Source organism: Lepisma saccharinum, chromosome 9 (genome assembly GCF_977018435.1).
Source record: "Lepisma saccharinum chromosome 9, izLepSacc3.1, whole genome shotgun sequence".
NCBI lineage: Eukaryota > Metazoa > Arthropoda > Insecta > Zygentoma > Lepismatidae > Lepisma > Lepisma saccharinum.
The window spans coordinates 33,574,324-33,598,594 of NC_139237.1; the positions used below are offsets into that span (position 1 = coordinate 33,574,324).

The 24,271-nt window shown below is 37.3% G+C and overlaps 1 protein-coding gene across 1 annotated transcript in view; it reads right to left on the reverse strand.

The window, feature by feature from the left end:
- Positions 1 to 1,880: 1,880 nt before the first annotated feature.
- The window catches only part of LOC145991989 (uncharacterized), a 60,330-nt gene continuing 37,939 nt past the window's right edge, over positions 1,881 to 24,271 (reverse strand). The window contains exon 4 of the mRNA XM_083127979.1: positions 1,881 to 5,480. Coding sequence (XP_082984105.1) covers positions 3,743 to 5,480 — 1,738 coding nt within the window. The 3' untranslated portion in view covers positions 1,881 to 3,742. The remainder of the gene's footprint in view (positions 5,481 to 24,271) is intronic.

Consider the following 24,271-nt stretch of genomic DNA (forward strand, 5'->3'; position numbering starts at 1 on the left):
TACAAACAATACTTAAGGTTCATTCCTCATCTGGATTCGATTCGGAATCAATCTCTCAATCTCATTTTTATAATCTACAGAATAATATTCTTCTAAGAAAGCATTTTCAAAGCTATTGAAATCTTCAAACGGGCGTGAAAATCTAAACCAATCCCCTGCAGCCCTCCTTAGCGAAAACGGAAGAATCTTGTCAAACAATGACCTCTCCGAAATTTCCATGACATCTTTATAATTCCGCAACTCTTGCAAATAATCATGCGGCGAAATCTTGTCATCGCTCCCTGTGAAGACTGCAATCGGTAAACTTGACTTATCGAGAATTTTCTGAACTTTTTTCTCCTGTTCCTTAGCACTCTGCTGTTCAGTGCGCGATAAAGCAAGATTATTTAATTCTCTAATAATTTCCTCCTGAGATTTATCGCTTATATCCTGATTACCCAATAGCTGTCCAAGCAAATCTCTATCAATTTGTACTGCCATTTTTTCTACTTTACTGTTTCCACTACGTAATAACATTCACTTCTGTTCGATCTTCGTTGTAAAAATTAAAAAATCTATCCGTCCGTCAGTCCGTCTATCTTTCAAAACTATAGACCTGACAACATTTTATACAAGATATATCCTGGACAATGGAGCCCCCATATGTGAAAGCGTCGGCCCTCCTATCCTTCGTTTCTATCCGGCCCTCTGAATTCCTTCCTTTGGGCATCAATTATTCAATACGGAAATATCCACATATTCAAAGCTTTTTCTAAAAGGGGACTTGGGACAGCAACAGGGGCTGGCATAACCAGATCCTACAGTATTATATCCAGTCTAGCCACCATAAGTGGACTAAACTTGAGGAGACGTTCCTCTTTCGTCGATCAATGAGGAAACACTGTATTTCGCTAAAGCCCACTGGCTCTTTTTATAGTCGGGGTAAACGTCCGTGGACGTGGACCCCATAGCGTTGGAAAATTCCACTGCCAACAGTCTTTTGTAAGACAGCTAGCTCCCACAACCGGGGAGGTAAAAAACAGGGGAATCTAACATCCAGCAAAGCACAATCCAATAAGCATATACACTTACATGCAATAATAACATAAAAGTACACTCATGGAAACATATTACTTAACCCTACACCTTGTAGCTGGCCAGCAATTAATTATTACAATATACCAAAACCAGTAATGGTCAATCCGACCGTTACAAAATTGAGTAGTTCTAAATTATGCAACCTAATATATATAATTAACCAAATATTTCCTAAGGATTTTACTTTCAAATACTTTTAATTTATCTTTCTCTTTTAATACAAGGGACTAAGTTTCACTTCCAGATAATACTACAAACAATATTACTTTTTTGTATATTTTAACTTTAGTTTCTTATATATTATATTAGAAGATAAAATATCATGAAGAGAAAAGTAAAATGCATTTCCTGAATTATGTCTGCTTTTTATTCCCTCCTTAATATATATATATATATATATTCTATTATTATGCAATTAAATATAAATTGACATAAATTAATATCATTTTCATTTGTTAGTATTAATTCTAAGTACTTGAATTTGGAAAATAATTTAAACCGTTGTGATAAAGGCCAAAAACAAGGCTCTTTATATAAATTCACTGAATAGATTTTTCTAGCTCTAAAATACAACAAACAATCTAAAATGACTTGTCAATAGTTCAGAAGCTAGCAAATGGGAAAATACAAAATGAATTAAGGTATTACAAATACAAGTTTAACATGTTTTATTGCCTCCTCGAAAATAATTACACACTGTATTTTGTATCTGTAAGCCAAGATATATATATATATATATATATATATATATATATATATATACGATGCACCCATGGGATTTCGGATGGTCGCTGCCAGGAAATTTGGTACAATGGGGCAAACTCAGAAAAACCAGGTGCCTTTCATTTATGAAACACTAAACTCAAAGCTAAATGTGTGAACACATTTCAAATATATGAGCACCTACCACATCCTTCACTTGCAGAAGGCAACACAACACAAACTACGAAATTAGTCAATCACCCTACAATGAAAGTTTGGATCACTTTGCACTTTTAGTCAGTGAACGCTTAACATATACAATCCTGCGAGTCGATCCTGCAACATGGTTGATTTCAAACATGTCTTCATGCGTAGAAGCAGTGTGCTGAAAGATCTCTAGATAGCGCATGTTGTAGCTGGTAAAGTCACTGTAATCATTTCGGCAATAGCTACAGAAAAAAACATTGAGGCGGTATGAGCCACATTCTCGAAAGTTCACAGCATAAGAGAATCAGTTGTTTGCATTGGTTAAATTGACAAAAAAGGGAAAAAAAACAGCTTGCAGCCTCAGCCTCTAGGTTATCAGTTTTGTTACCAACTTGCTATACTCATCAAATGACAATAGTCTGGGGTATTTGGGATGAAAATGAACACTTCCCGACAATGATGGTTATCAGGTGAAAATCGTAGATCCAAGGCAGTAATAAGTGAAACCAGGTAGGTCACAAACATTTGCCGACGAATATACTCTTCAACATTTTCTGATGGGTAATTTTCACTATACTGTTGCCACGATATGCAGTACGGTCGTGTTGGTACCACAACAATGTGCTCACAAATTTGTTCAACGCACTTCTCTGCACATTTGCTGTCACCATTTTCCCTGTCCTGCAGAATCAAAAACGAACATTCATGAAAAAAACAGAGGGAAAAATATATGCCCTTGCATATACTTTTTGTACTGTATTTCTAAATGTGTAAAGTAGCTTCTTGGCAGAGTAAATTTGGTGATTCATCTGCTAGTATATCCCAGTTATAAAATTAATATATCGCTAGCACCATTCTCAATGAATTTGCTTATTTTTCCTGCCAAAAAATATTATTTACCTGATTTAATCTGAGCTAGATAATTGCAGAACTAATCAGCATGATGTGAATGCCATACTATTCAATCATGTAGATATAGTAACTTGTTAACACTGTAGGGGTGCAAAGTTGAGGAGGATAAAAATGTGTACTATATTTTGGTTTGATGGAAACACTAATATATTTTAAAATATTTGCAGATGTTCCTACAACTACTAACTGTGATGTGATTGGTTACTATGACCAACACCTAGTACTAGATGGAATAACAACATTTCTTACTTTCTGTTGCTATTACCTCCATCTCTCTGCCTATTTGAGTTACATTGCATTAACGTACAGAGAGCTGCTATCTGATTGAGTTTTCATATGTCTCCGTAGATTTGACTGACCTGTAACTGCCTTCTTAAATGGCTCCGTAGGGGTCCCTGATCTGTAAAGGCTTTTTTGCAAGTTGAACATACAAAGGGCTTCTCTCCAGTGTGAATTCTTAAATGGACCCGTAGGGGTGACTGGCATGCAAATGCTTTCTTGCAAGTTGAACATACAAAGGGCTCTTCTCCAGTGTGAATTCTTAAATGCTTTTGTAGGGCTGCCTTAATTTTAATTTTTTTATTACAAGTTGAACATAAAAAGGGCTTCTCTCCAGCGTGATTTCTTAAATGTCTCCGTAGGTCTTCCTGATTTGTAAACGCTTCATTGCAAGTTGATAATACAAAGGGATTTTCTCAAAGGTGAAATCTTAAATGGACTCGTAGGCCTGCCCGACTTGTAAAAGCTTTCTTGCAAGTTTATCATACAAAGGGCTTCTCTCCAGTGTGAATTCTTAAAGGCTTTCGTAGGTCTGCCTTAATTTTAAACGTTTTATTGCAAGTTATCATACAAGAGGCTTCTCTTCAGTGTGAATTCTTAAATGCCTCCGTAGGGCTCCCTGATCTGTAAAGGCTTTATTGCAAGTTGAACATACAAAGGGCTTCTCTCCAGTGTGAATTCTTAAATGGACCCGTAGGTTTCCCTTATATGTAAATGCCTTCTTGCAAATTGAACATACAAAGGGCTTCTCTCCAGTGTGAATTCTTAAATGGCTCCGTAGGGGTCCCTGATCTGTAAAGGCTTTTTTGCAAGTTGAACATACAAAGGGCTTCTCTCCAGTGTGAATTCTTAAATGGACCCGTAGGGGTGACTGGCTTGCAAATGCTTTCTTGCAAGTTGAACATACAAAGGGTTCTTCTCCAGTGTGAATTCTTAAATGCTTTTGTAGGGCTGCCTTAATTTTAAATCTTTTATTACAAGTTGAACATACAAAGGGCTTCTCTCCAGTGTGAATTCTTAAGTGGACCCGTAGGTTTACCAGATTTGCAAATGTTTTATTGCAAGTTGAACATACAAAGGGTTTCTCTCCAGTGTGAATTCTTAAATGCCTCCGTAGGTCTCCCGGGTTTGTAAATGCCTTATTGCAAGTTGAACATACAGAGGGCTTCTCTCCAGTGTGAATTCTTAAATGAGCCTTTAGGTTTGACTCAGTTTGAAATGCTTTCTTGCAAGTTGAACACACAAAGAGCATCTCTCCAGTGTGAAATCTTAAATGGAACCGTAGGTATGACTGACTTGTAAATTCTTTTTTGCAAGTTGAACATACAAAGGGCTTCTCTCCTGTGTGAATTCTTAAATGCTTTTGTAAATTTCCCTGAACTGTAAATGCTTTTTTGCAAGTTGAACATACAAAGGGCTTCTCTCCAGTGTGAATTCTTAAATGCTTTCGTAGGTCTGCCTTAATTTTAAATGTTTTATTGCAAGTTGAACATACAAAGGGTTTCTCTCCAGTGTGAATCCTCAAATGGACCTGCAGGTCTCCCCGCCTTGTAAATGCCTTCTTGCAAGTTGAACATACAAAGGGCTTCTCTCCAGTGTGGATTCTTAAATGGACCCGTAAGTGTGACTGATTTGCAAATGCTTTATTGCAAGTTGAACATACAAAGGGCTTCTCTCGAGTGTGAATTCTTAAATGGACCCGTAGGTTTCCTCGCATTGTAAATGCTTTCTTGCAAGTTGAACATACAAAGGGCTTCTCTCCAGTGTGAATTCTAAAATGGTTCCGTAGGTAACCCTGATTTCTAAATGCTTTCTTGCAAGTTGAACATACAAAGGGCTTCTCTCCAGTGTGAATTCTTAGATGCATCTGTAGGTTTCCCTGATTTGTAAATGCTTTTTTGCACATTGAACATACAAAGAGCTTCACTCCAGTGTGAATTCTTAAATGGACCTCTAGGTTTGATTGTCTTGTAAATGCTTTATTGCAAGCTGAACATACAAAGGACTTATCTGCAGTGTGAATTCTTAAATGCTTCTGTAGGTCTCCCTGATTTGTAAATGCTCTTTTGCAAGTTGAACATTCATAGGGATTCTCTCCAGTGTGAGGTCTTGAATGCATTTTGGAATTTCTTGTATTATTTCCAGTCCCACTGCCAAATGACATTTTGGAGCTGTTGGGTCTATCAATATCTTCTATGATAGTAGGATTCGGATTATTAGTATTAAAAGGAAAGGAGTATTCTTCTGATCGCAAATGGCGCTTGATTATTTCACCTCCTCTCCCAGGTTTCTTGAATGGGTACCTGCAATTAGAGTTGTTAATTTTTTAAATGTAAGTAAAATGAGCAGTATATTAAACAGACATTTAAAGAGACAGGCAACAGCTATTTAATGATATGTGAACTCACTCTGTGTAAAAGCAACCTATTTTAACAGGGATGGAGATCGAACCTACGACGGAGTGATCTTACTACAAATGCAATGAGCTTACAGCTACATCATGTTACCCCCTGGAATTCTGTGAACTCTTGCTCCACTTACGCTACGATACCTATTTCTGAAGAAAGGGAGCATTGCTCTTCTGAATCCGAGAGAAGAGGTGGTCTCTTGAAAGATAGTATTAGAATAAGTATAGATTCAAACACTAGAAAATTAATAATTAATATTGCATGCTTTAAAAAAAACATTCGTCACAGGGATGTAAGGAAATATTTATAGGCGGAGTTTCGTCAGTCGGCTTGGGGGGGGGGGGGGTAATAACATTAATCATGCTTTTATCCATGACGAAAAACATCATGGATCATCCTTAGAAAACAGATGATCCCTGTTGGAATTGTGTTGATATCGAGCACCTCTTTTATAAAAGGAAGAAATACATTATTATAGACAGTTTCAAATCTATAAAATAATACAAGTCTAGAAACATAATTTTAATATGTTATAGTGCTAATGGAAGGTCTTACCTATATGGTAATGAACAAATTATAATGCTCAAATGCATTTAAAATTATTAAGGTAATGAAGGTAAGGTATTAAGTAAAAATTACTCTACAAGAAAATTTTAATTTCTCTGATTTCACTACAATTTGCAATGAAAGCTGTTGAACTATCGATATTAAATCGAGTGAAGCACAAGCAATGCGTAAGCTTTCTTCCGATAGTTACGTTTCAAACTGACTGGTAGAATCTCCCATATTGGTGTTGTGATAACATCGTTGCCTTGTAATTAAGGAAACTCGGAGTCGATGCCTGGCGGAGTAATACAGTGGTTCGGATCCAACATTAAACTGTAGGTCCAGTCCCGATTAACATAGTTGTGCAAAACATGATTTTTAAACAGAAACTCCAACTCACCCAAAGTGATTGTAGAAAGCATCTAAAAGTCTGCAGTACACAATCGCTCGCCAATACCATAACTAAAACCGCTTCGGTATTTTTCGATCTCTAGTGATACGTCTATTGCTCTGGTAGTTGGTAAAGCAGCAAAATATTTAAATATACGGAGGTTGTTTGCTTTATATCCGACCATTTTCGATTCGGTGCTGCCACCTGGCGAATCATGCTGGAACTATGGGTCTGCTGGCAGGAGTAGTGTTGTGTCTGACCTTGTAGGTGCATGAATGATGGCAGTGAATGTTATCAAATGGCGCCAAAAATCAACCGGTATTGGGAGGGTTACGTAATGGCCCTTTTCCATGCTAAGTTTTCATACGTATGCATTGTGAAACAGTTTCGGGAGAATGGGTTAACACTCGGGGTGACTACTGCGAAAGCTATTGTGGCCCGTTGTGAAACATTCACCCACGAAAACCACCAGGAGAAGGGCTGCAAGCCATGTACACCACCTTCTACTGCGTCACATTGCCGAACGTAAGGCGAACTGCAGGAAACTGTATGAATAGTACCTGGTGGGTTCCAAATGGAAGAAAGTTGTCACAATGGATGAATTATATGTCCATCTCACTGGTGGTACTCACATTCGGGAGATCACATACCGTGACATTGACGGGAAGGGGCGCAGCAACTTTGTTCGTCAGTGCAGGGAAAGTTTCCCTCGTGGCTTTATGGTTGTGACGGGATTCGGATATGAGGGTAAGTTGATGATATGCAAGGTGGACAAAAACGTGAAGGTGAATGCCAGATACTTCCAAGACTCCATTCTGACACCTATCTATCGGAGAGACATCCCACAATTGTATGGAATGGACGCGAATCAGATGATGATCCATATGGACAAGGCTTCGAGTCATACCGCCAGAACATCACTACGTTTTTATCAGGAAATGACAGAGGAATTAGGAATTTGTGTCATTCCATTTGAAGACATTCCTGTGAAAAGCCCAGATGTCAGTCCAATGGATTTTTACGCATTTGGACTGTTGAAACGACATCTTCAAATTCGCTGCTCGTGCACCCTGGGTGGTCTATGGAAAGCTTGCAGGGAGGAGTGCCTGTCCTGCACCGTAGCTTGCTGCAATGCAAACTGCGATGCCGGGCGATAGTCCACAATGCTGGGGGTCCATTAGAACATGATCGGTGGTGGCGACACGGTATCTCTTAAGGTGAGTACCTGTCAAAAATGGTCGGATATAAAGCGAACAACCTCTGTAGATTAGTCTTCTGGTTTTCCTTTCGATGAGCTCATGGGCATGTCACATTCAATTTCATTTGTTTTTGTTTTGTTTTTTTGCAGAAATTTTGAATTATTTTTATTATTCTATGGTTTTAAAAGGACATCCCGAGGAGTAGCTTATCTAGCGGTGAAATATTAATCAATCTCAACTCTCTTCTTGTCCCTCGGTGTGATCAGTGGGTAAGGCAGGAAGGAGCTACTGCTGGCATTTCAACTGCCCCACCAGTTCCAGGTAGACACAGCCGCCGGAAGGGAAAGATACGATTTCTGCCTCTACCCCACTCCACAAAAAAATTGCTACGTAGCCCCACAAACCATTGACGCATGGCCCCACGAACCATTACTTGTAAGGGTAGGTTCAGTCACGTTTAGGTTAGAATAGTTAACAATTGGTTTAGAAAAAAAAATGAGTAGCCCCACACATTGTGTTTCTGTTTGTCTTGTGTAGTATCGGTGGTGTGTATGTATGTGTCTTGTGTTGTAATTGTGCTGTCTAGTATGTTTGTCTTGCCTTGCGTAGTAGTTGTGTTGTCTAATTTGTTTGTGTTTGTCTTGTGTAGTAGTTGTGGTGTGTAGTTTGTTTGTGTTTATATTGTGTAGTAGTTATGGGGTGTTTGTGTTTATATTGTGTTATAGTTGTGATGTGTTTGTGTGTGTCTTGTGTAGTAGTTGTGCTATCTAATGTGTTTGTGTTCATCTTGTGCAGTAATTGTGCTGTCTAATGTGTTTGTGTTTGTCTTGTGTAGTAGTTCCTCCATTCATATTGGGGGTTACGCGTAGAGCTGACAACTCTGCACTGTAAAAAGCCATGTCAAGAATCAGCAATATAAGGCCATGGATGTTCCCAAGGTAAAATATTCCGGAGGTAAAATAGTCCCCCGTTCGGATCTCCGGGTGGGGACTACTTTGGGAGGTCTCTGGACTAAGGATAAGATCTACATTAGGAATAAGGATATTAAATTAGGCACCTGGAATGTTCTCAGCCTTTACCGGCCTGGGGCATTTCAGTGTACAGTTAATGAGATAGTTAAGTATAAATTAGATGTAGTAGCTGTCCAGGAAGTTAGGTGGCCAGGAGAAGGGAATTGTAAAACTAAAAATTATACTTTTTTCTATGGTGGTACTGAAAATCATAGTTTTGGAACAGGCTTTTTTATAAATAATAGAATTATCTCGACTCTTAAAACAGTAGAATTTATTAATGATAGGATATCATATGCAGTTTTACAGGGTAGGTGGTGTAAAATTATTTTAATAAACATACATGCACCAACGGAAGATAAAGATGATAATACTAAAGATGATTTTTATACAGAGTTAGAACAGGTCTTTGATAAATTTTCTCAGTATGATATGAAAATTCTGTTAGGTGACTGTAATGCACAGATTGGCAAAGAAGAGACATTTAAACCTACGATTGGTAAAGAAAGTCTTCATGAATTAAGTAATGATAATGGTATAAGATTGATTACTTTTGCAACCTCAAAGAATTTAATTGTGAAAAGTACCACTTTTAAACATAAAGATATCCATAAATATACCTGGTCTTCTCCAGATGGTAAAACTCATAATCAGATAGATCATATTCTCATTGATAAGAGAAGACATACTAGTATAATTGACGTTCGTACACATAGAGGTGCGGACTGTGCCAGTGACCATTATTTAGTAATTGCTAAATTAAGAGAAAGACTCTCAGTGTTAAATCATAAGCAACAAAATCTAAAAGTTCTAAAATTTGATACAGGAAAGTTTACTGATGAAAGAATTAAGAAAGATTACCAAATTAAACTGTCAAATAGATTTGATATTTTGCAGGATTTAAATGATGATGAAAATATAAATGAAATAGACGTAAATAAGAATTGGGAGCACATACGTAATGCAATAGAATCAGCAGCTAAAGAAAGTATAGGATACCATAAACCGAGAAAAAGTAAGCCATGGTTTGATAATGAATGTCATAATCTAATAGAAATAAGAAATCAGGCTAGACTTGGGTGGTTAAATAACTCTGATGATACAAATCTAAACAATTATAATAGAATAAAGCGAGAAGTTAACCGCACGTTTAGAAGTAAAAAAAGAGATTACTTGAAAAGCAAAATTAACGAAATTGAAACAAACAGCAAAAATAAAAATATCAGAGATTTATATAAAGGTGTAAATGAGTTTAGAAAGGGGTGGCAACCTAAAGTAAACTTGATAAAAGATAAAGACGGTGATTTTCTTGCTGACCCAAGCGATATTCCAAATAGATGGAAGAACTACTTTAATGACCTTTTAAATGTCCATGTAGGAGATAAATCAGTAGTGAATGAAGTACACACAGCAGAACCTTTAGTTCCAGAACCTAACTTGACTGAAGTTAAAGATGCTATTAAAAGGCTAAAGAATAACAAAGCACCTGGCATTGATTTAATACCAGCTGAGTTAATTAAGTATGGTGGAAATTCATTAATATGTCAAATTCATAAATTAATTTGTTTAATATGGAATAAAGAAGAAATCCCTCAACAGTGGAAAGAATCCATAATTGTCCCTGTGTTTAAAAAAGGTGATAAAATGAACTGCAATAATTACCGTGGAATTTCTCTACTCTCAACAACATATAAAATATTATCTAACATTCTTTTAACAAGACTAACCCCATATGCTAATGAAATTATAGGTGATTATCAATGTGGATTTAAACGTAACAGATCAACTACAGATCAAATTTTTCACATCAGACAGACACTTGAAAAAAAGTGGGAATATAATCAAAATGTCCATCAACTATTCATTGATTTCAAAAAAGCATATGATTCGGTCAAAAGAGATAAATTATATAATATATTAGTAGAGTTTGGAATACCTAAGAAGCTTGTTAGTATGATAAAAATATGCACCAGTGAAACAGAAAGTAAAATTCGTGTGGGTATTAATATGTCTGACAAATTTACAATTCATAATGGGTTAAAACAAGGAGATGCATTATCTCCTTTGCTCTTTAATTTTGCCTTAGAATATGCTGTAAGTAAGGTAAAAGAAACTAAAGAAGGACTAAAATTAAATGGTGTGACTCAGTTGTTAGCATATGCAGATGATGTAGACTTACTGGGGGATGATGTGAATACAATTAAGAATAATGCTAAAATATTTTTCAAAACTGCTAAAGAGATAGGTTTGGAAGTTAACAAAGAGAAAACTAAATATATGCTTACAGGCCGAAACCAAGTGTTAGGTAATAATCAAAATCTAATTATTGATAACAACTCGTTTGAACCAGTTTCCAAATTCAAATACTTAGGAGTAATATTAACAAATGAAAATTATATTAAAGAGGAAATAAAAAGTAGGCTTAATTCAGGAAATGCATGTTACTTCTCTCTTCATAAACTTTTGTCTTCTCGTTTAATATCTAAGAAACTAAAAGTTAAAATATACAAAACAGTAATTTTGCCTGTAGTATTATATGGATGTGAAACTTGGTCCCTTACATTGAAAGAGGAACATAAATTGAGAGTATTTGAGAATAAAATCCTTAGGAAAATCTTTGGACCTAAAAGGGATGAGGAGACAGGTGAGTGGAGAAGGTTACATAATTTAGAACTACATAATTTGTATTCATGTCCAGATATTATTAGAATAATTAAATCAAGAAGACTTAGGTGGGCAGGCCATGTGGCACGAATGGGAGAGGAAAGAGGAGTATACAGGATTCTTGTTGGGAAACCTGATGGTAAGAGACCTGTAGGAAGGCCAAGACGAAGATGGAGGGACAACGTTGAGATGGACCTAAGGGAAATCGGTAGGGATGGAAAAGAGTATATAGATCTTGCTCAAGATAGGGAAAGATGGAAGGCCTGTGTTGCTGCAGCCATGAACCTTCGGGTTTAAGAAGGCTAGAGAGTTAGTTAGTTAGTTATCTCCCTTGACCCCTACTGCAATGATCGAAAGGTAATGGATTGAAGTACCCCAGTCTATCGCCTATAGAAACAGATGGAGGATTGGTTTCACCTCGATGCCTTTATAAATATGTTGAAGAACGCGGGGAGAAATTTCTGCAGTACTTTTGTTCTCTTTATTTGCACCACAACTTTTACACACTGTATAATATGGGATGTAGTTTTATTATTTATTAAATGGGAACATATTATTTTATGGTTTTAGGACTCCCCTATGCTTTTCAAATTGCGAGAGACAAAATTCTACTGTTTCTCCCTTTTCTGGCGCAGGGACTAATGACAAACAAAGATACTGACAGTAACTGGGCGGATTCTTCAGGTTCGCGCGCACACACACACACGCACAAACACTTCTGCGGATGTTTTGCAATGGAGGGAAAGATTATTCTCTGAAAATTCAGAGAATAGATTGGTCGATTGCTACCGTGAAATTCACTTAGAACTTGGGGTTTTATTGCTTCGACTAAGTTTTAGTCTGTGGTAAACTAATAAGCCTTTTTATGTACTGACTTCACATCGTTCCTTGATAATTTCCCACTCATTTTCAAGAAGCCTCTGCCTCTTTTTGCCCTACTCTGTTGATTTGGTGGACAATTGATGACTGTCAGCTAGTTTGAAGTAGAGATTGATCCGAGTGGTGAACGCGAGAAGGTAGGATCACGGAGTGTTTCTGATCTTGCTCTCATACATTGCGAGTGAAATCTCGAGTGTCAAGCTGCCAGCTTGTTTTCCTCTAGAAAAATGGAGCAGGATTGACTGATGGAGCAAATGTTCTCAACACACTGACGTTCTAAAAGGGCGTCCGACTACCACACAGGAGTCCAGGCTTGACTCCCAGGGTGGTTGATCTCACAAGTAATGAAATATAAGTTACAGTCCACTTGAGGAAGAAAACTAGACATGTACACGTAATGAAAATTTTACAGTAGTCTGCATGCTCTAGAAATAATACGTTTCAAAATTCTGCATATCTTTCTGAGCTGCCGCTGCTGCTTAGGTAGCAAAGTTGACTAGACATACAAATGAAATTATTCCGAAGTTATATAGTGAATAATAGTTACTTACATAATATAATTATGCTTTTCAAGCATTTTCTGTTACTTGCCTATTGTAGTGGGAGTGAAAATTTTCTACGCGTGAGTGGTGAAGTTGGTTCATGCAAATTCAAGACGGCATTTTCTAATTTTCATTTCTATTTGGACCAACACCTCCATAAGGAGTCGTTAGCAGGTGGCGTTACGACACCAGGTGTCCCAGGTTCGAATCTCGGCCTGGCCATATTTTTTATTTGTGATGGTACTTATTGTATGCCGATCTTCGTTGCAGAGTAGTTAGCACATCGCGCAGCAATGCCAGGGGTCCAGGAATTCGATTCCCGGCCTGGGCATGGGTCAGTGTCCTTTCATCAATTTCATCATGTCATTAATCATCTTTATCATCGAGATTATCCAAAAAGTGCTAGAAACGTGGAGTAAAATAAACCAAACCAATCAATCATTTCTATTGGCTTATTTTACACAGCTTTCTACCTCTTGAGTAAAATGCGATGATGAGATTGAATGACGACCCAATGATATGGCGATGGGACAGACATGAAGCAAGGTTGAACCTGGGACCTCTGGTTTCATAGCGGTTTATGATTACGAGTCGGGAGTGGAATCCTTTGGAAGAAAACTGTAAAATTAGCTACCTAAGGTGCATAAAAGGGCATGTTTAGGTCCTCCAGAAAACTACATTTAGTGAGTAAAATTAATTTTGAGGGACAAGGTCTGCCAAGTGGTTTTCCATTCGGTGACACATGTTCAAATTGACTCCCATTTAGGTTTGAGAGAGGAATTGCTTCCACATTGCTTTTAAGTAGCTCCCCAATTGTCCTCACGATGTTGGGCCAGACAGAAGTTTTGGAGTTCCTGCCAGGGATCGAACCTTGAACCTGTCGTACCAAAGACGAGAGTGCAATCATATTGTTATTTCCATTGCCATCACATATCCAGTATTGCACACACAGAATATTAATTTTAAGAAATTAGATATGTGCATAACATTACTTATGTATCGTAATCATTCTCCAATGTGTACAATCCGATGCCACAAAATACTTGGGCCTGCTCCACAGAATTGTGGTTAACGTAATCGCCTTGAAATAAAAGGTGCCGGATTCGATTCTGGTATAAAATATATACCTACATGAGATAGCTTGAACTCATTACATAAACATTTCATTCTCGCACTGTTGTCATACTTGTACAGCTGATTCCAGCACTCTTTTATATACAAGCCCACTGTAGAGGGTTATCTCCATATCTCAATTTTCTTCGACAAAATTTAAAAATCTAAAGAGTAAGGACTAATGACATTGTTTTTGGTGTCTCAAATCTAACGTAAGAGAAAATACATGGATTTTTAAAGACTGTCTAGATTCAATTAAGTTAATGAGTTCATTCTGCATTTAGATTCCCGAATAATGGCCATGGATTTCGCGAGACTACAGGAGAAAATATTGCAGATTCGAATTAGACGTCCGAAAATACATAGGTTTTGTCCGACACATTTTGTTCCATTCGTGATAGAAAGATGGCGTCGTAAGCGCAACGTGTTAGTTGTGTCTCGCAAATGCAGTGGCTGGCAAGTGTGGGAGGAGGGATACTGTGGCATAGAAGCATTGTGCTCCCGCTCTCAGCAGTCAGTGATTGTAATGGTCAGTGCAGTGTGACCGCAAAGAGTCAAAAGACACAGTTAAGTGGAGTATTCAACGTCATGGATTCTCTATCCGTAGAAGCAAAAAATTGAAATTATCCTTGCTTATGGTGAATGCAGAAGGAACATCGACGATGCTGTGACCCTTTATGCGGAAAGTTTCCCTGAAAGGCTACGATTTAGTTTATTCGAGTCAGGTCAAACCATTTCATGCCGAAGGAGGTGTACAACCTAAACATAAAAGGGTTCGTAGAGCAACTGCCACTGAAGACAATTAATCAAATTACAGTCCTAGCCACGGTGGCTCATAATCCTCAGGCTAGTACGCGAGTAATATCATTGCAGTCAGGAAATTCTCGCAATAGTCTTTGCAGAATATTGAAATGTCACAAATGCCATCCATCCCTATCACGTGTCCATGCATAAGGATCTTCATGGCGACGATTTTCACAATCGAGTGGTGGTTTGTGAATGGACACGCGAACAAATACTAGTCGACCAGCAGTTCTTTCATAGAGTACTTTTCTCCAACGAGTCAACTTTCACAAACCACGGTCAGGTTAATCATTTTTGGAGTGTGGGAAACCGACATTGGTTGCATGAAGTTGAAAGTCAACGTCCTTGGTCGGTTAACATGTGGTGTGCAATCATAGGCGACAAGCTGATTGGTTCCTATGTTAGTATTGACAGTACACTGGACGGGCACAAATACCAAACGTTTTTGCATGAGGAATTACCGCCATTGCTTGAAGACGTAAACATTGCACTGAGACAGAACATGTGGTTCCAACATGACGAATGTCCAGCACATAATGCAATAGTAACAAGGGAGGAATTAAACTGCATGTACAATGGTCATTGGATCGGCAGAGGCGGTCCGGATCATTGGCTTGCCAGATCTCCAGACCTTAAGTTGCCGAATTTCTTTTTGTGGGGATATCCGAAAAAACGTGTGTATCAAGATGTGCCAACAATCCGCGCAAACATGAACGAACGAATAAGAAATGCTTGCGCACACATTGATGCAAATACACTTCTGATTTGTGTTCAATCATTTGAACAACGGATCAACAAATGCATTGAAGTTCAAGGACATCATTTCGAGCATTTCATGGAATAATTACATCTAGCATTCCAATGGAGAGATGTAGGGGTGTGCGGTACCAACTTTTCTGAGTCGGGACGGGAAAGAAAAACAATCCCGATTTTCGAAAAAAAAAGTCGGTATGGGAAATGACTCAGTATTTCCCAACTTTTCGTGATTTACAGAGCCTCGGAATTTCCCGATCTTTCAGATTTCCCGACACTTCAGAAATTCCCGAGTGCCGGTATTTCCTGACTTTTAAGATTTCCCGACTCTTCAGAATTTCCAAGGTATTGGGTGGGATTCATGAGCTCGAGAATTTCCCGAGGGTTCGTGATTCTCGACTTCGGGAATTTCCAGACAATTCTGTACTTCCCAACACCTCGGGATTTCCCGATGCCTCAAATTCCCGACACTCCGCTGATTTCCTGAGATACCGGCAAATTCATGAGCGTGATGTAATTCCACATTTAATGAATTCCTGGATTAGTTTTAAAAAACTGAAAACGTGGTTTGTATATGACTATATGAGTCAGAACTCCTCGCACCATATCCAACCAGGGATTCCTAGAATACACAGCGACGACGATGTAAACATTGTAATGGGTACTATTCTCTCTCCCATAATTTTTTAACTCATAGATGAGTATGGATGAAATTTACTCTAATTCTGGAGAGGTGAGCGAGGTGGGGATGCAAACCATCAAGGCCTTGTAAGCACGTAGAATACAAATTCTAGGTACTTACATGATTGCAATCGAAATAAAACTTTTCAATATAAACGGTGACATGGGAGTAGCTTGTAGAAATTAGGAAAAGCCTAATCAGGATAATACTTTATCAGGATATTGAATAATTTTCTATTCAGATGTACAAATTATCCGTATATTCAGATTATCCGGATATCAGGAGTATTCAGATTCAAGGGTTCCTGGACTTTTCTTTGAGGCGTTTAGCACTGTAATCGTTGATATGACAAGGGCGAATGCTTATGGACTTTTGGTTGCGTTTATGTATGTACATTTTTCAAGTATTTAGTCGATAGTTTACAGTACGGAAAGCAATATTTAATTTCCAAATTTTAAGGAATTACAGTTTTTTAGTTAATATTATTTTTTCATTGAAATTTTGTTTAATAATTTAAGATTTAAATGTTGTTTTATCTTTGGCATAAGAGCGACAACTATATTTTCACTTCACCTAAGTAAGTACAAAACCAAATGGCAGCAGACGATGGTAGGTATGTTCTTGTTAAGAGTTTGAGTATGTTAAACATCAAACATCTATTTTATTACGAATGTTATGTTATGCAGAAATTTCAGAGGAATAAGGAAGAACTAAACAAATGAGAAAATAATAAACACGTAAGGAAAGGCAATGCATTTTATTGTTATTTTACTCCTCCTTAATCATATGTAGCAAATCGCGACGATGAGGATGAGTGATGACGGGACACTCACAAATGGCACCCATGCCCACAAGGGGATTTGAACCGAGGAACTTCATTGGCAAGATCAAAATGCAATCATTTTACGTACTGGGTCATTCCACGTCAATTCATCCAGGCCATGTCACCCACCATCCCCGATTTTGATGAAATTCGGTATACTTATAGAACTTTTGATGCTGATTACAAAAATGACAACTTTTTAAAAAATTGGTCAAGGGGTTCAGAAGTTACGTGCATTTTAAGATATCCGTGTACACCACATGCGGCTCGACTTTGAATGACACGCATTAAGTTATAAACGATTGTATCTTCCCTCGGGTTTGCCGTAGAAACTTCAAGTTTGTTTTCTGTTCAGAATAGTATAAGCTTTCATTTAAATAACGTTTCAGATGAATGCATTAAAACACATGTATTTTTATATATAGTTTTATGTATTTTTTTAGAAAAATAAATGACTAAATTCAAGAGCTAATTAATTTCATGCAATGCCCCCCCTTCAATTTCCCCCCAATTTTATATGTAGGTAGCTCAGAGTGTGTACTAATGCCTGATGAAAAAATTAGGATGGGCGGTTCAGAGACAGGGTGATAATAAAATCATTTGCATAAAATGACATTAAAAGTAAATCTTATTAAAAATGCTTATGTATTTAGCACAAAGCCTGTAGTACAATATGTTTCAAGCTACAATATTAAAAATTTATGTTCACTATGTGTGAATGTAAGCATAGGCGTAACCTGGCGAATTTAATTTAAAATTTGGAAGTAATAATTATAGTGGAACCTCGATTTTACATTTTTCTTCATTTTGCATTCAATGTTGGTGGTCTGTTTAGAAATTTTCCAAGATTTTACATTTTCCCGCGTATTAAGTTTTTCAGCTAGGTCTCCTGGATAACTAAAATCGAGGTTCCACTGTATCTAAGTTAGTTTCAACAGTCTTCATTTTTAAAAAAAATTATATATTATATAATTATATAATCATTATTAACATTCCCAAGTTTAGCAAATTTATCTTCGAGAACATTCTTTTTGTGCATTTTATCTCAATATGGAAATTCTTCTTTGGCTACCTTTCATGGGGATACGTAATGTGAAGTAAGAATTAATACTACACATTTGTGCTGATTGAAGTTTTTTAAAATGGAGCTTTTTCGCCACATACCACAGAAAATATCCTTGTGACGGGATGGTTGGAACAGTAAAAATACTCGTATGGACTTATATAGTATAAAGCAACAAGTACGGCAATTATGTACCAATTCCATACAAATAGCATTCAAGGCATAAATTTCTTTGTAATCATCTAGGGTGAAATGACAACAATCCACAGTACAATGTGTCAGCGATTGCAAAGTACTACAACAGTACCAGGAAGTATGCACTATTTTGAACTTACAGGTTCCGTAAGTTACTTTTTACAAGTAACTAAGTTACAGACAATCATTAAAAAGTTACTCAGTTATTGTTACTGGTACTTTGAAAGTAACTGAGTATCTTTTACAGTTACTGTAACAGTAGCGTACTGTCAATGATCATTGATTTGTTTAAACGTTACACAAAATCAATGATCATGAAGACTTCCGTGTTATACTTATCTTTCTAGTACACAATATGTATTCATATATTTACATTATTACTGCTAATAAATGATGGAAAACACAGTCAGCTTTGCTTGAACGATTATAATTTAAAAAAATCATTTGTATGCTGACCACGGTATTTTGAATATGGTGTCATTGATTCCACTTGCACCTATTTCTTTCTCCTCCATTCCAAGTTCAACAAGATCCAAAGATCCTCTCCTTCGACAATGACTTTTTTCTAGCTGGACAACCACATTCCAAACGAACGCAGCAGTCTACCAAAAACAATGGAGTTTTCACATACAGTTAGAAATGAATTACAGTAAAGCGTGGATGTTCTAAATTTAGCATGCAACAAAGTATAGCTTCCTTGCCAGCAATTCCAAGAAAATCCTTTCACGTAGCATCTGGAGAAGGTACATATTTTATTTTTATAGTCTGGAACAGAATTGTCCAATTTAGCTATTTCCCTACTGCAAAAAGTAACTATGTTACCGTTGTTAACGTCACAGGTACTTACTTTTAAAAGTAGCTAGTTACAGTTAGAATTCCTAAATAAAAAGTAACTGTACTTGTAACTTTGTAACTATTTACTTCGAAACACTAGTTGTTTAACAGTCAGAGCAAAAATAGTAAGTGGTGATGTAATATGTTTTGTATAACTGTATGGTTTGACTTTTGTGAAGAAGTGGCTTTCCGAATTCCAACTGTAAACATTTATGTAGTAGCATGTGTGTGCGCGACTCAAACTTGTTTGTAGGATTGCTTGAAAAGTCCACGTGAAAATGGAGATGCAGCTATTAAATTATTTCATCCACTTCGTCCATCAACTTCCCACTACTGGCCAAAATGTATGCTGTGTCAAATGGACATTAACAACACAAATGGATGGACATATGTACTTAGTGATAAGTCAAATACTTTAGTGTGTTTAAAATGGTCAAAATAACCATCTAAAATGTGAACGGCACAATTTATAGTACATAAAATTTTGGCAATGCATAGAGTACAATTTTTAAGTACTATCTTAATGGATGTCACTTGGAGACTATCTTCGGGTTGAGATAATCACAAAGTTTTCCATCGCATAAAAATAGTGTCCAGGATTATTTGATAAATACATTTGAAAAATCACAATTATTACTCTTCATTCTTTTGTTCCTCAAGTGCCAGGAGGTGCCACAAAATATATTTAACTTGTAAATTTTAATTAATATATAAATTTGGGAGGGGGCAAGTGCTTCCCTTTGCCCCCGCCAGGTTACGCCTATGCTTACATTCACACATAATGAACATAAATTTTGAATGTTGTAGCTTGAAACATATTGTACTACAGGCTTTGTGCTAAATACAAAGCATTTTAATAAGATTTACTTTTAATGTCATTTTATGCAAATTATTTTTTTATCACCCTGTCTCAGAACCGCCCATCCCAATTTTTTCATCAGGCATTAGTACACACTCTGAGCTACCTACATATAAAATTTGGGGGAAATTGAAGGGGGGGCATTGCATGAAATTAGCTCTTGAATTTAGTCATTTATTTTTCTAAAAAATACATAAAACTACATATAAAAATACATGTTTATTAATGAATTCATCTGAAACGTTATTTAAATGAAAGCTTATACTATTATGAACAAAAGAAAACAAACTTGAAGTTTCTACGGCAAACCCGAGGGAAGATACAATCGTTTATAACTTAATGTGTGTCATTCAAAGTGGAGCCACATGTGGCGTACACGGAGATCTTAAAAAGCACGTAACTTCTGAACCTCTTGACCAATTTGAAAAAAAGTTGTCATTTTTGTAATCAGCATCAAGAGTTCTATAAGTATACTGAATTTCATCAAAATCGGGGATGGTGGGTGACATTTTCACAAAATTCTGAATGATTTGACATGAAATGACACTACTCTGTCATCCACTAGGCGCAAAATATTTGGTAACGAATTCAAAGCAGGTATTGTACATCCTAAATTATAACTGCACAAATTCGCAATTTGGGGATCATGTCATGTTTGCTTTAATAATCTTATCTATTCTGTCAACGGATCACTCGGAGATGATTCGAGAAGCACTAAAGTTTAACGCGAAATCCAATTTGGAAACCGCTGAAGTTTATGTTCTTATTTTTCAGATGTTTGGTTATTCGTATCATGACTATTGTCTTGCTGTCAAAACTGATCTGGGATAATTTGAACATCATATCTAAGTCAACAATTTTTTATAGGACACTGGTACACACAGGGGGCATCTGATGAGGCTACACCAAAGGGTAATTAATTGATATTGATATTCTTTTTTCTGACTTGGCTGTAGAACTCCTCTTGAGGAGGAAGAGACTCATCATCAAAGTTAGTATGGCCAGTCACATATTCATATGGATACTCCAACTTTTGTCTAATGTGTTCTATGGCAAGCCAGGAAGAGTATTGGTTGTGATTTGGAACTGGTCATCAAATAGTTTGCGGGCGAGAGCATCGAGGCGGCAGAAAGGAATCACATCGAGTCCAAGAATCTCATCTCAAAAGTGCCTCCAGCAATCTTCACTCTTTTGCTGACTGATATATGTTTCTTGATTCTCTGCTAGGACATATATGCACTCTGTATCATAACCAAGATGCCTAACCAAATGGTGGAAACCATAACCACTGCCATTATGGAAGAATATGGGGACAAATTTGTTTCTCTGTATTTTGAGATTGCAGTTGTTGCATAAAGGCCCAATATATTCCCCCGTAAAATGATCTTGGTGATGAATTTTTTTTATCATCTGTAAAATATGAATTGCATTGTGGGCAGATCTCAGTACCATCATATAATTGGTCTTCGGCAGCAGATAATGGGGCTCTTGGTTTCGACACAGATAATACACTACCAATTTTCGCAACCTCTTCCTTCATTTTTTGGAAAAAGTGTTTGATGGCATCGGGTCCTCGGTATACTAAGGTTCATTGGGTTTTGATGAATTGCACCACACAACTACGTATCCATAACTACAGACTTCATGTAGCTGATAAGGTGTAGTCGAAGAGATTTCAGGATCAGAAAAGCAATTGGATTATTTAACTGGTTTCAAAAATGCCTCAAAATCTGCTATTATTACAGCTAGATGCTCCAAGAGGGCCTTGTATTGTTTGAATTTCTCGACCTCTTCTGGTTTGAGCATAATCATAAGCACAGGCTTGTTGTCACCTTGTGCTCTTCAAGTTTTTGGATAGCAATTTCTTGCAACACGATTATCAAATGTGGTCAAACACCTATGATAAATCTTGATTTCCCTGTGATGCTTGCTTTCTTGGCTTCTACTCACACAAGAGAGTTTGTGAATAAGACAGTAATGGAAAATATTATCTTCTGAAATTAGTAACAAATCGATGAAAGTAGCATGATCATCATCGATGGTGCTTATTCTGAGGGGCCCGACCCTGTGGCCGAGTGGTTAGCACATCGCGAATCCCGGTCGGGCTTGGTTGTTTGTGAATGTCCATTCATCAATTTCATCACTCATCCCCATCTTCGCAAATTAGCCAAGAGGCACAAAACGCGAAGTAAAATAAACTAAATCAATCAATCAATCAATCAATTATTCTGAGGGGATATACAAAATTATTGTGTGCTGTATAGGCATACATATTGATTGCCAAGGGTTACCAGATTTTCAAATTTTGTTATATCGGATATAGCAACAGGATACTCGCTACCGCACATAGCATACTCAAACAACACATCACAGAAAACACTTATCATTATTTTCTATCTTGAGCACTGCTTTCTTATTCTGAATATCCACCGGAAGAGGGATATAGGTAGAAGGAGAGAGGGATGAGAATTGGCTTATTTTCTGTCCCAGTTTGTGTGGACACCCGCACAATTTCCAAGCAGATCCTCTGGCCTCGAATTTCTCGTATTTCGTGAGCAGTGTGTCCATAAGCTGGGCATAGATATGTTCCGAATTATGGGTGTCACTCAAATGTAGTTTGGGTCTTGGAACAATGGCAAAATATATAAGGTGTTTCATCAGGTTTTTCATATTCAGAGGATAGAACAATATTGAAACATAACAGATTTATCTTTAAGTTCATTTTTCAGGAGTTCCATTATTGAAGATTTTATGTTGTTCAAGAAATTGTTAATATCACAGCATGGCTCCGATTCAAAGGAGTGATCATTGAGTCGACCACCGAAAGCCGTAGCACTAGGTGTGATCGAAGATCTAGTTTGTCTTGTTTCAGGGCCGTCAGTTGGAGCTATATCTGCTCTTCTTTTTCTAGGAATAGTCTGGTAAGTTCATGGTTGAGATTTACAACCCTTCTTATGTCTGTTCAGATTTGGTATGCTAATGGGATTTCCACAATAGGGACAGGGTTGGGTTGGTAATGAAGTATTTTTCGGTTGACCGCTGCATATTGCCCGGTGCTTTGACAAATTTGTTTTGGATATGAATTTACCAGAATTGGGGCATTCAGTTTTAGGGGAGGGATTTACCGTTGTTTTTATTTGGCATTTATATACAAATTTTTCTGGAGACAATACAACTGTAGAGGGTGTCAATATTTAAATCTCGCTTGGAGATAATATATTTAGTACAAACACTTCTAAAAATTGAATAGAAACTAATCTATGCCCAAGTGTATCAAGAATAGTAAAATATTTTGGTATTGGTATTTATATAAATAGATTTTGCTGGAGACACAAGTATATGTCTAAATATTACATGAATAGCAAAATATTTTTGGGCACTGGTGTATGTATACATACGAGGTGTGGCTAGAAAAAACCGGACTGTTGCTACAAAATCTTTTATTGGTTATTTTGTACAATACGAACATCATCCCCTTCAAAGTACTGCCCTGCACTATCGATACACTGCTCCATACAAATCTTCCATTGCTGGAAGCAATGCTGGAAATCATTTTCTGAAACCATGTTCATGACCTCCGTCGCTTTTGTTTACACAGATTCTATGGTCATAAATCTGGTTCCTTTCAGTGCTGATTTGACCTTGGGGAAAAAAGGTCGCACGGAGCAAGATCTGGCGAATAGGATGGATGTTTTAACACTAGGATTCCACACTTGGCCAAAAAAGCCTTGACTGACAATGCCGTGTGGACAGGAGCATTTCCCTGATGAAGAATCCATGACTCGCTTTTCCACAAATCAGGTCGTCATCTTCTAACTCGCTCACGGAGGCTCGTCAGCACCATAATGAAATAATATGTTGGTTGACAGTTTGACCTTCGGGCACCCAATTCGAATCAATTCACCGACATTTGCTATGTTGGATTCCGTTTTTGACGTGCAAGGCCGTCTAGGATGCGAGTCGCCCGCGATCCCTTCTCATCAACCTTTAAACCCTTGAAACCACTTAAACACTTGTGTGCGTGATTAACACTCATCTCCGTACACTTCCTTCAACAAACCATAAGTCTCTATGGCGGATTTTCCGAGTATCATTAGAAACTTCACATTGACACGATGTTCCACTTTCACACTTCACTTTTTTTTTCCGACGGAGCACAGATGTACGGTTTACTTCGTCGACAAGCTACAGCACAACTGAATGCTGCGCACCCTGGGCAATCACACAGTAGATAGGCAGGATATCACGTTATACACTCATGCACTGCTTGACCTTGACGTGCTTGCCGTTTGTCGACAACATCAATCCGGTTTCTTTCTAGCAACACCT